The following is a 13,317-nucleotide window of genomic DNA, read 5'->3' as shown; positions in this document are numbered from 1 at the left end:
CCAACGATGATTTTAAGAATAAAGGAAAAAAATTCATACTTTTTTTATACCCCGTAATTAATCGTACATGGTTATTTATATTGGATGGATAACACTTCAGATTGACATTCTACGTTTGATTGTCTTTATCAAAAAGGCTATGTAAAATATATATAATTATAAAAAAATAAAAACATGTTAGATTATTTTTTTTGATAAAACTGAAATTTTATTGCTTATCTGTGCTTGAATCCCAAACATCAGAATCAAAGTTTACATAATTCTTGAGTATGTGCTTGCTCTCAAAAAACTTCTTAACCATTAGACAAACATCTTCACCAACTAAATCCCACTTACTTTTATAAAAACCATCTTGAAAACCTTCAGGACCAGGTGCACTCCAGTTTTTCATGCTTTTAAGAGTATTATGAATCTCCTCATTGCTTGGAATTCTAGTTAGTGCTACATTATCTTCATCTGAAATAATGGAAGGAAAAACACTGTATAGACTCTCATCTAGAATAGGATTAATAGAAGTACTTATGTTCTTGAAGTGCATAGTTAGATGACAAGAAATTTCATCTCTTGTTTGAAGCAATTTATTCTCATGATCTTGAATAGAATCAATATTGTTCCTGCATTTTCTTCTGTTGATCCTTGTGTGAAAGTATTTATTGTTGTTATCCATGTCTTTGATGAAGTTATCTCTAGACTTTTGTTGATATAATTCACCTTTGATCTTGTGCCATTTACTTAAATCATTATTGAGCTTGCTTATTTCTTCTTTGTTGGATGGATTTGTAGGTTTCTCCTGAAGTATCTTTAATTCTTCTTGCATCCTATCTACATTTTGATTAATGCTCCCAAAGTGCTCTTTGTTCCAAAGAGATAATTTCTTCCTTGTGATGTGTTGTTTACTTACCAGTTGATAAGCAGGTGTACCATAAACATTAGAACTCCAAGCATCGGCAATGACAGTATTACAAGTAGAATCATTCATCCAAGTTAAGAAGAATTTAAAAGGCTTCCAACAACTGGGTATAGTAGCATATGTAACTAACATGATAGGACTATGGTCACTACCTAGTTGACTTAGATGATAAAGTTTATTATTTGGAAAACTAAGACTCCAGTCTACATTGCCTAAAGCCATGTCTATTCTAAAATGCTTAGTTCCAGTACCCATATTGTTATTTGTCCAAGTGTAACTCTTACCAACATACCTTAAGTCCTCAAGGCCACAAGAAGAGATGATATTATTAACCATACCATCGGCAGAGGTGGAGGCACTAGTATCACAGTCAAGCAAATGAAAATTAAGATCTCCTAGTAAGACCAAAGGTTTGTTAATGTCATTACTGATAGCTTGAATATGATTCCATTGTACCTTTTTCTTAGAGTAATTGGAGTAACCATACATACATGTAAGCAGACATTCAGGTTTACTTAGATCAGCTTGCACAACAACATTAATCATGTTATGAGAGGTATCTATGATATTATAAGAGAAACCATGTTTCCAAAGCAAAACCAAACCTCCAGAGAGTCCTTGAGGTTCTATATGAGCATTATTAGGATAGTGAAATTGTTTTGGAAGGGGAGCACATTTGAAACTGTTGAGCTTGGTTTCAAAAAGAAAAATGATATCAGGATTTTGAGTCCTAACTAAATCACTCAAATGGTTCCTAGTATCTGAGTTTTTGAAACCCTGAACATTCCAAGAGATTATTTTCATATCTTCACCATCAAGCAAAAGAAAAACTACACAATTAATGATTAGGAGACTAGTGAAGCCTTTAATGCCTCTCAGACAAACAACACTGATAGTTGACCTAACTAAATGCAGCAAATTATGAACACAGAAAAAAGTCAAAAAATAATAAATACTTAAGCTTAAAACTCTAGTAATATGCATACAAGACTCAAATAAAATTATGTTTGATAAATACAATTATTAGGTATATAACTATAGGGAAATTTTAAGATTTTTACCAGACTCTCCATCTGTGGTGCCTGAGATGAATTATTCTTTGTAGTGATTGGTAGAGAAGTTTGAAGGTCTTTGATAAAAGCTATGGCTGCACTGGCAGAGCTCTCAGGAACTACAGTAGAAGAAGCATCTTCATTAGTTCTGGATCGCTTTCCGAGTCTGTTATCTTCCATGATTGTCTCACCCTCTTGATGACTTACTTGAAAGTTCAAGTTGACAACCTCTCCATCTTTTGGTGGCACGAAAACGGTGTTCTTCACAAACTTTCTTTGTGCTGGCTTAGACGTAGGAGCCGAGCTAGTAGAGATTGTAGAAATATTCTTTCGAACAGCTTTTGGATTACCAAAATAGTAAGGCTTATCGTGTGCTTTTTCTAAGAATATAGCAACATCTTTGCAAGATACTTTGCATTGTTTGATAACATAACACTTAGGGCATATACGAGGGGGCTTGTCTTTCATAATAGAACTTGATCCATTTACTGACACTTGCATTAGTAATTGCCTTGATTCCTCTCCTCATAGGATTAGTGAGATAAATATTCACACAAACCTTCACAGGAAATCCTCCAACAGGAATTGCATCCTTTGGATCAATAGCTACCACTTCACCCATTATGCTCCCTATCTTTGTTACAACTGAGACATTCATGTGCTCTGGAAGGATGAACTTCAGTTGCAACCAGAATTGCTGAAAGCCCCAGTGTTTTTCAGTGTAAATCATTTCGGGGATGAAATCATGCACCACAAGAAGATGCATGTTTATATTCCATGGCCTTTCATTGATTACCCTATTCAAACTATCCCATTTGTTGAACTTGAAAAGCATCAGATTGGGCTTAACTTCAATTATCTGCATATCTGATTCAGTTAAGAAGGGCCAAGTGAACTTGATAAATTGTACCACCATATCATAACTCATTCGTCCTTCAATGATAACTTTTCCAATAGCGCTGGCCTCCCATAGGTTAGCATCATCTTCTTCTTGAGCAGTTTCTGAAGATATGACAACAACTTGACTAGTATCTCCTAACTCCAGTATTCTTTTTTGAACCTGTTAACCAGTTCTCCTATTTGACTTGTGCCTTCTGTCGCCATTTTTGTGAGAATGGGATTTTTGGGTTAAAGCTTTTGAGGTATAAAGTGATGGGGTAAGGGGGAAGATATAGAATAATATTAAGTTTAGGGTTTCCAAGAGATATCTTGTATATATTTTGACCAAAATTAGAACGAGAGTTTAATTTATCAAAATTTGGTAGCTGGAGAATAGGAATGAAATATATTGACCAACTAAGCAAAATAAGGTAACAACTAAACCGCTTCCAATTATAGCTCTAATCACGGAGCTTGACTGTTTTTGAATTTGAAATCCTTTGATGGCGGGTTGAATTGATGACTTGAATCGGTTTCTCAAATCGTTCCAAGACCTTCTGCCATTGCAAACCACTGTAATTTCTAAAGACCATTCTAGCATTCAAACGATTAGCTAACTTCTCTGCAAACGCATATATCACTAACACAAACGTTAAGGCAAACACCATTATGGATAATCCAAGTTGCACACACATGATGAAGAAACACAGAAAGATTAGTAAGACATTAAACCAAAGATATGAAAATTTAAATTTTTGAAAAACAATGAACAAATGATGAAAACTAGATTAAGAATGGATATTTAGAGTATAAAGATGACAAGGAAAAAACTCTTAGAAGTCTGTAGAATCATAAGTATAATGAAAAGATCATGAAAATGGATGAAAAATAATCACTGAGTCAAACCATCAGTGTCGCCCGAGTCGCAGAGAGGAGAGAGAAGAATCCCATATAATATAACAAATCTCTAGGGAAAAAAAATGTTAGATTAAAAATAGGAAAACCTATAAAATTATAGTATATGATTTTTAAAAGAAAAATGAAAAAACGTGTTAAAGATAGGAAAACGTATTAATGGGTTTGGGAAAGTGAATAGCGAAAAATTGCTCTCTTTTTTCAATCATTTTATTGCTATGAGTGTCTCTCTTTTTCTTACATTAAGGAGTTGTACGTATTTTTCATATATTTGGTAATGCATTATATTTGCAGTTATGATTATTATATGGGTAATTATTCAAGAATCCACCATTTTCTTTAAGGTGGGTGAAAATAGTTAATATCAAGAATGAACTCTTTTGTGTATATTTGATTCTTTTTTGAATGATACAACACTGTTTCAATCTTTTTCTGATTTGATTTCAACAGGTTCTATGTATCGGCTTGAACTTTGTTGTACATGGGTCCTTGAAAGAGAGTTTGGTCGAGTTAAAGCCTCTAAGAATACACTGTAACAACTCTAATCCAAGTATCACCATGTGTTCGAATTGCTGAAGGAATCGTTGTCCCATATTCTTTTACCTTCTTAGATGAGTTACACAAGTTAATGAAATCTAGATTAATGCTTTGAGGGAAATTAGTTCTTTATTTCTAACAGGTTTTTTTTTTGATACAAAGGAAAATAATTATCAGTCCATAGAATTGTAGACATGGCAAAAGTAAAGTGAATGGAGAGGAAAAAGTAATTCTATTAGAGGGATGAATACCAAAATAATCTCAATAGACCCACCAGTGCAAATCCAGAGTTGAAAATAACTTGAATTTTTTTATTTATACTTTAAAATAAGGAAAGGAAGTGTACTACTCCTAATGCGTAGCACGAGCACAAATATAGTAAAAATAATACTTACATGGGGCATGTTAAAGCCGGATAATTTTTCCTACGCCTTCCTTGGAAACTTCCCCTATGATTAATTAATTGTTTATAGAAAACTTAATATACTTGAGAAACACTCAATTGTATACTTACTACATACATACGGCGAGAGATATGATACAACGGGAGACTTATCATACAGATTAAAATAAGGACAATGAGACTATCGAAGAAGTAGTTACCAACGAAGATGTTTCTCTATATTAGAGTGTTTGATTATCGTTTTTCTTCTTCATCTTCAGTGAAAATCCTTTCTTCCGAAACTCAAGTTGTGATCGAGGTACGCATTCGTCTCCTAGATCTCAATCTTATAAGAGGTACTCTGGTAAAAAAAAACATTCCTTTTGTTGCGCCAAAGCTTAGCATCAAGAAACTATCACGCAAAAATGAACTTCTCCAGTGGAAAAATGTTTAAAATCCCTTTCAAAATTATTTTATCAAAAGATGTTTTTCTCAACAATGATATCAATATACATCTCATGAAAGATCATGAGTACTTCGACAAGAATATAACAGGCGAGTCATGGAATAAGTTTATCAAATATACAACTTTTATTGTAATAAGATAGATCCTAATACTATGTTCGTCGACTCTCTATGAAATATTCCTACTTCTTATGAGAAACCACTTGAAGATTATGGTTCTTTATGTTAGAGCACTGCTCGGTCGAACTCGCATGCGTTGCTATATCAAGCATGTTTGTCAATATTAGTGATCAAAACTATATGTCTTGATTTCTAATTTACAATATTACTGATCAAAACAATATTAGTGATCGTCTATGGACAGAGTCGAGACAATATGAAAATTCGGTTCACACTTCATGTGATCGTCTATGGATACGAGATCGAGACAATACAATAACAAGATAACTTGTGCGATTGACTATGGATACAAGATCGAGACAATACAACAACAAAGTGTGTACTTGATAATATGTTCAGTAATAACCAAACTCTATAGGATCACTATCAAGTATTGTGGAGTTAACGTAAAGTGCAATTTACCTTTATTATTTTAAAACAATTATAATGCGAAAAAGTAAAGTAAATGGAATAGCAAGATTTTGTTAACGAGGAAACTGCAAATGCAAAAAACCCCTGGGACCTGGTCCAGTTTTGAATACTCTCATAATTAAGCCGCTATACAAAATATAATACCAACTTCTATAGTTGAGACCAAGCAGACTACCCCTAGCTACTTAGTTCCCTCAGTATCCCTGCGCCTTCGACTTTTAGAGTCACGCACGTGAATAGCAAGTCATTTGGATTGTATTCCAAACAACAAAGGAAGAATCTTTTTGGTAACCACTCTAATCAATCTTTCCACAAGATATAGATGATTCGTTGACAAAGGCTCTTATGTTTAATCTAATAAGCTCCTTTCTCTGGTTAGATCAATCTAACTATAACTACCAAAATAGTCAACTATAGATTCACACTCAATCAATATAGATCTCAAAGATAAATATAGAGAATGCCGATATGACGCAACTAATCAATCAGATCTATCAAAGATAAATCGATTCTAGTTGGATCCCATCCGACCAAGAATTGTGCACTAAATCCACAAGATACGAAAACTAATAAAAATTCTTCTTCGTCTTCAAATCTTCTATTGCCTTCAAATACCTGCACAACACCACTTGAATCTCTGGTGATCAATCACGCATATAATGGAGTATGTTAATAATGGATTATCACAAGATGTCTTTAGATCTGAAAACGGTTCTAAAGATCTCGTCGATACTTTGGTCCAGTCTGAGTGAGTCTTATATCAGAAGAGAAGATTCTCAAGAATAAACAAACTAGGTGCAATCAAAGTTTCAAAAACCGTTAGTCAATCAAATCAAATCGAAAACTAATAACACTGCAATTATCTAGTTTCCCACCAACGGTACTCGTAGATCTTCTTGATCCCACCCAAGTCTTTAAACGAGCGTTAGTAAGAGATTTCACCTAATTAGGATACTTTTCTCTCCGAACAGATGGCTCTACCAGAAGCAACAAGAAATAAAGTTTTCCTGGATCTTAGGATGGTTTGCAAATTTACTTCCTAAAACTATGTTTCTGAAATTGCTTTCAAATATAATTCCTAAGTTTAAATGCATCCGGAAGTTCAATACACTAAATAATAACATATTACCAATTAATTTAACGTCGATTCACAAAGTCCATAGATAAATTAGGCTTCGTAACTCCATATACTCAAGTTGTATAAAAGAACTAGCATATTATTCTTTGAAACTTTGATAACAATAAGTCACCAATACTAGATACAAGTAAACAAACTTTACTTCATATGTTATGTTTTCAATAAATACTAATTTGAAAGAATAAAGATGAAAATGGAACAAGCCACGTATGTTGTTACTACCCTCAATATGAAGGATGATGTGTTCTTTGATGCCGATGCGTCTTCAGGTTCTTCATGAGTACCAAGAGAAATCTTAAACATTTCTATGTACATAGTTTAACCTAACAAAGTTGAATCCAGTAATCAAATCAAGCAGCTTCGAGTCTTGGAACTGAATTTTATAACCAAACTTGACATACCAACGCTTGGTGGGTTCAACCGATCGGTGCTCTAACAAAATCTATCGTAAATATAATAGGAAAAGTTTAAAATTATTGAGGTATATGCTAAAATTAACATTAATAGTCCACTTAGAAGGGTCACTTCGACAGTAGCTACTTCAGAACTATCTAGGTGGATCAGATTAACTATAAGAAACAACCTTATAACATTTCCCCTAATGTTATGTTATTAATCATAATAAATGTGAATTTAAAAACAAAGCTAAAATATTGAAAGTAGCCAGTTCCAAACCCCATATTTTTTTGGCTTCCTCGGGTTCAGAAGTTAAAGTCAAATCTAACCCCCCCCCCCCCCCCCCAACCCAATAAAAAACTCCATATATTAATACACTTGGGACCTAACAAAATTATTAATATATAGAGGTTATTAATATATGAAGGTTATTTTATATATGATTTTACAAGTTGGGACCAAATTTTTTATTAATATATAGAGGTTATTAATATATGGAGTATCAATATATGGAATTTTAACCGTATCTGAAAATTTTCTTCTCTATTTTATTTCATTTATGATCTTATTCAAGAGATGACCAATGATCTCATTTTCATTCCACTGTTCATCAATTGAATCTTCATTGTTGTGTTATAGGAGACATGAACTTTATATCTAGTAATTATAAAAATAATAGTGGCAATCGGAATTTAGACTAACTTTGGTAAAACATACAAGAAAATAGAGACAGTTCTTTTTCTCTTATAATTAATTTGAAACATTCCCAATAGCAAATTTTTTTTCATAAACAATAAACTGTTCTAACTAAAATTGCTAAGGATCTCCGAGTATCCATTGCTTGAATCATATTTCGAGAGTTTAATTAAGACAACCTTGAAATCAAAATTTCTTTTTTGCAGTATTAAATCTACTTAAATCGTATGACATAGTCTCATAAAATATAATGGTAAATTTTGTGAGTAAATATGATATGTCAGTCTTCACATACCACTTAATTGATGAAGTTCTCGCCAATGTCTTCGTTTGTTCTCCAGTCTTCAGTCTTCGAGGGTTATCCAGTGATGTTTGATACTCAACTATCATATTCTAATCCTGGCCCGAGACTTGACTTTAGTAGACTAGAAATTAAGGTATAGTTTTGTACATCTAAGATTGACAACAAGCTTAAGATAGAAAAACTTGTAAGTTCAATTGAGTGATTGCCTAGCATATTCAGGATCATTATATCCATATTTTACAAGTTCCCAAAGATTTTGTGAGATGAATAAGGTTTTCATTTGGAGACTCCATAAATCATAATTTTCACCTTCAAATATTGAAACGGAGTTTTGAGAATAATTGAAAAGGCATATGTTACAACTTGAAGCCATGTATGGTTCTGATGCCAAATTTGTTGGCACATAAGATATTTAACAACTATTTTAAATTTTAAATTTGTTTATTTGTTGTTGTTTGGTAATAGCTTAACTAACCTATTTATAGGCGATTAAGTGTAGATCCTTAACATTTATACTTACTACGTATTTCATTAATATAAAAACATTATGCATGATTTTCGTAACTCTTGTAAAAGATAATTCTAGACTAGTTATAACTATAGATAACTTATGCATGGATGAACCTTTAACTTTAAATCAAATTGCTACTATATTTTTAACACAAAATAGCTTGTTTACATTCTAAGTTGTTTGTAGTTAAGTGTTATAGACTAAGCAAAGAACAAACCAACCAATCAGATTCATAAAAGTAAGTTTTTTACAACAAAATATAAAAAGAGATTACAAAAGAAATGTAATAAATAACAAGTTGAACTATTCGTTTTCTTGAAGAGAAAAAAGAACATATATTTTGAACGACATAGTGGGAAAGTGTTCTTTATGTTAAACCACTGGATTATGCAATGTATGTTAAAAAAATGTTTGCATTGTGTCTGTGTAACTTGTTTATCAGTTTAATATGCGGATTTTCAAACCAGGCAATCTTACTTATCCTATACTTGTTTTCTTATTTCTTTATCGTGCTCACCATAAGTGATGTTCAAAGAAAACCAATTTGAAACCAATTGAAAAAGCGGAGGTACAACAACCTCACCCAATATTTCGATTAGCAATCTGTATGGACTAAATTTAATATACTTTTAAGAGAATCAACTAGACATTCAGACTCAATCTTAATAAAAAGTATATCAAGGAGTTAATATCTCTATCTCTCGGTTTGATCTTTACTCAAGCAAATGGAAATCTGCGAGTCTTTATCAAATACTAGAGAAATAAACTTGGATGGTACCAAAGACCAATATCCAAGTGTCAATAAATGTAAATCAACAACTAAAGGTTGGATATTCTAATTTATTGATCTTAACGCAAAACCTGTGATATTTCAATTATATAACAAAATATAATGCGGAATAGAAATAACACAGACACCAGAAGTTTTGTTAACGAGGAAACCGCAAATGCAGAAAAACCTCGGGACCTAGTTCAGATTGAACACCACACTGTATTAATCCGCTACAGACACTAGCCTACTACAAACTAACTTCGGCCTGGACTGTAGTTAAACCCTAATCAAACTCACACTGATTCAAGGTACAGTTGCGCTCCTTACGTCTATGATCCCAACAGGATACTACGCACTTGATTCCCTTAGATGATCTCACCCATAGATAAGAGTTGCTACGACCCAAAGTCGAAGACTTCAATAAACAAATCTATATTACACAGAAAAGTCTACGATAATAGATAAATCTGTCTCACACAGATAAATCTATGAGTTTTGTTCCGTTTTTTGATAAATCAAGGTGAACAGGAACTAATTGATAACCCGGACTTATATTCCCTAAGAACAACCTAGTATTATCAATCACCTCACAATAATCTAAATCGTATGGTAGCGAAACTAGATATTGTGGAATCACAAACGATGAGACGAAGATGTTTGTGATTCTTTTTATCTTGCCCTATCGGAGATATAATCTCAAGTCAATTATTCAATTGAACTCGTACGATATAAAATGGCAAGATCAGATCGCTCAACTACAAGAAAGTAGTTTCGTCTGGCTTCACAATCCCAATGAAGTCTTTCAGTCGTTAACCTACAGGGTCTCGAGAAAAAAACTAAGGTTAAAGGAGAATCGACTCTAGAAAAACCAACTAGTATCACACAGGAGGTTTGGGGATCAGTTTTTCCAGTTGCTAGATGTCTCCTTTATATAGTTTTCAAATCAGGGTTTGCAATCTAAGTTACCTTGGTAACAAAGCATTCAATAATCACCGTTAGATGAATAAACCTGATTCAACCAAGATAATATCTTTCAACCGTTAGATCAAAACTTAGCTTGTCACACACAAATGAAATGTATTCATTTAGGTTTGAGTAACCGTACCTAAACGTGTACACTTAGTTGGTTCACAAATAGTTAACTGATGGTTAGACATATGAGAACTTTCATGTTAACCGTATTCATATTTCTCATAACTATTTCAATTGACTCATAAGAACTAGTTCAAGAGTTGTTCAATTGCTTAGGTCTTTATTCATAGACACAATTGAAACAAATTCGGTTTGATTCACTTGAATCAACTCATGAACAACATATCCACGGTTTGAAAATATTGCATTCCTTATGATTTATTGATTTAAGTTCATGAACAACCGATTTGAGAAATAACCATCTTGGGTGCGCGTACGGGTATGCGTACCTAGCTACCGGATTTGAGTTTACAAACTCAGCATAAATTTTCGGTTCGAAAACTTCCGTGGGTACGCGTACGGGTATGCGTACCTAAGGTGACTGGTTTACTAGTTTGCAATCTTACAAACTCAGCAGAAATTTTCGGTATGAAAACTTCTGCAGGTACGCGTACGGGTACTCGTACTCAACCTGTCTCCTTCACCAATACCGCATGCACACATATGCACGCACTTGGTTTCCGGCACATGGATTTATACACTAATGTGAGAACACACTATATATGCTTATATCCATAGTTGGTAATCTCAACTCTACATTTCAATCATTGAAACATTCTTCTATAATGTTATAATAATCGTTATTCACGACTATCGTCATAAAAGCTATTTTCAAGATTGAAACGTCTTCATGACTTTCGTCACGGGTAAAGATGAAAATGGTTAAAGCAAAAGCTCACCAACACATATTTCGAGAAAAAGATACGCGAGTAAACTCGGATCGATATAGCAAATGTGTATGTATGAAAACTATCATACTTATACGACTTTTTCTCAAGAGTAGGAGATAGAATAGACTTTTGAGTGACAGATAAGTTCAAGTCTCCACATACCTTTTTTTCGGATGAAGTTCCACTTATTCCTCGAGTAGTTCTTCATCTTTGTAAGATGATTGACATGGAGTCTGGAGCTCAATTGCACTTAACTATCCTAGACCGAGACTTAGTCATAAGTAAACTAGAAATCAAGAAATATAGTTTTGATCACTAATATTGACAAACATGCTTGATATAGCAATGCATGCGAGTTCGACCGAGCGGTGCTCTAACAATCTCCCCCTTTTGTCAATTTTAGTGACAAAACTATCAAATACATATGGATTACAAAATAGATAAAACTTTGAAGCTTTACGTCCACATGCTTGATCTCCTTGGTGCTTCAACATTACTCGAAAACTTCGTCTTTTCCAAGTACTCCCATGATTCCAAAGTTTGTAAGTTCAGCATCATAGTTGTTGAAGTTCCGTAGCCATAACAATGAGAAAACAAAAGCTCTCGATCATTGTTATACAATGTCATAGTATTATCACACACCATCAAAGTTCTCATATCACAACTTCGACAACAATACTATAGTGATATGTATCACTCCCCCTAGCCAATACTTCGTCTCAACACGAAAACCACTCCCCCTTACATAATGATCCGAAAACCATATGTATTTGTAGTGTGAACTACATATTAATTCTCCCCCTTTTTGTCAATAAAATTGGCAAAGGTACGAAAACGGGATCCTGATGAAAATTTTCATGGAGACACTTCAAGACCAAAGAAAAGTACATATCAACTTTGTTTAGATGTAATCATAAAGTCGAAGCTAAATGCATTCATCACAGAGTTTATAAAGATACAAGATAACTCCTCAAAAATTCCACAACTGCACTCCCCAAAAAGATATGGCAATTAAGCGCAAGTTCAAAAGAACTCTCCCCCATTTGATGTCATTCCCAAAAGAACAACAAGAACGACCTTACTTTTACGAGAAAAGAAGGATTTCTTTGGACACCAAAAACCACAAAATGATTTTGTATACAAAATTCTCAATTAAACTAACCACAAGAGAACCCATGATTAATTTAATCGGAATGCACAACCAAAATAACCACAAACGAATCTATGATTAGTCTAGTTGGAAATGCTCACACAAGAAGACTTATGGAGACGCACAGTATATACACAAAATATGGATCAGGGAAGATCAATACTGCGAAATATACAAGGATTCATTCTATTTTCCATCACTATTTGCACAATGACATACAATAGACATAATCCTTGTAAACAAAAGATTTTAACCTATCTTCCATCAATAAATGACATAATAGGCTTAACTTTTGTTTGTCAAAAGTTCATCGATCTTGTATCAATACATGCATATTGACTGTAATTGCAGGAAATCCTACACTACACCCCTCACAAGATTTTATCAACATTCAACTCATTTTAGATCAACAATCTTAATTTTATTGATGAATCTTTGAACAATCTTACAAGAAAGGATAAAGGAATTAAGAATAACCACTTCTCTAGATTTTCTCTCTCATATTTACTTGCTCCTCACTCAGAAAAAGATCTCTCCCTTTCCTTTACAACTGAACGACTATTTATAGGAAAATACATAGTGGATGACAGCTAATCTGTCCTTTATTTTCGGATATGGCTTGCGACATTCTCGCAACCATACAAACGTTAATCTCGCCAACTCTCTTATTTTCGCAGAATCATCACATTTTTCTCTTGATTTTAGCTGATGTCATTTATTATGTCATTTCTGGAATTGTTCTGCGACGCTGTTGTGT

The 13,317-nt window shown here is 33.4% G+C and overlaps 1 protein-coding gene across 1 annotated transcript; it reads right to left on the bottom strand.

Moving 5' to 3' along the window:
* Window positions 1-208: 208 nt before the first annotated feature.
* Window positions 209-3,066, bottom strand: LOC113312172. The gene is made up of 4 exons (XM_026560924.1): window positions 3,054-3,066; window positions 2,452-2,964; window positions 1,972-2,342; window positions 209-1,687 (listed from the first exon to the last, which is right to left on the bottom strand). The coding sequence occupies exons 1-4, from the start codon at window positions 3,064-3,066 to the stop codon at window positions 209-211; spliced, it is 2,376 nt and encodes a 791-aa protein (XP_026416709.1).
* Window positions 3,067-13,317: the final 10,251 nt, after the last annotated feature.

Source organism: Papaver somniferum, chromosome 9 (genome assembly GCF_003573695.1).
Source record: "Papaver somniferum cultivar HN1 chromosome 9, ASM357369v1, whole genome shotgun sequence".
NCBI lineage: Eukaryota > Viridiplantae > Streptophyta > Magnoliopsida > Ranunculales > Papaveraceae > Papaver > Papaver somniferum.
The sequence above is the reverse complement of the archived record's forward strand: the minus strand, read 5'-3'. Positions and strand labels throughout refer to the sequence as shown.

Bases quoted from the DNA above. Each gene is read 5' to 3' on its own strand.
- LOC113312172 (XM_026560924.1), bottom strand. The intron at 2,343-2,451 runs GTAAATGGATCA...CTATATTCTTAG, and splicing joins AATTACTAATGCAAGTGTCA to AAAAAGCACACGATAAGCCT. The intron at 1,688-1,971 runs GTAAAAATCTTA...TGGAATGTTCAG, and splicing joins CACCACAGATGGAGAGTCTG to GGTTTCAAAAACTCAGATAC.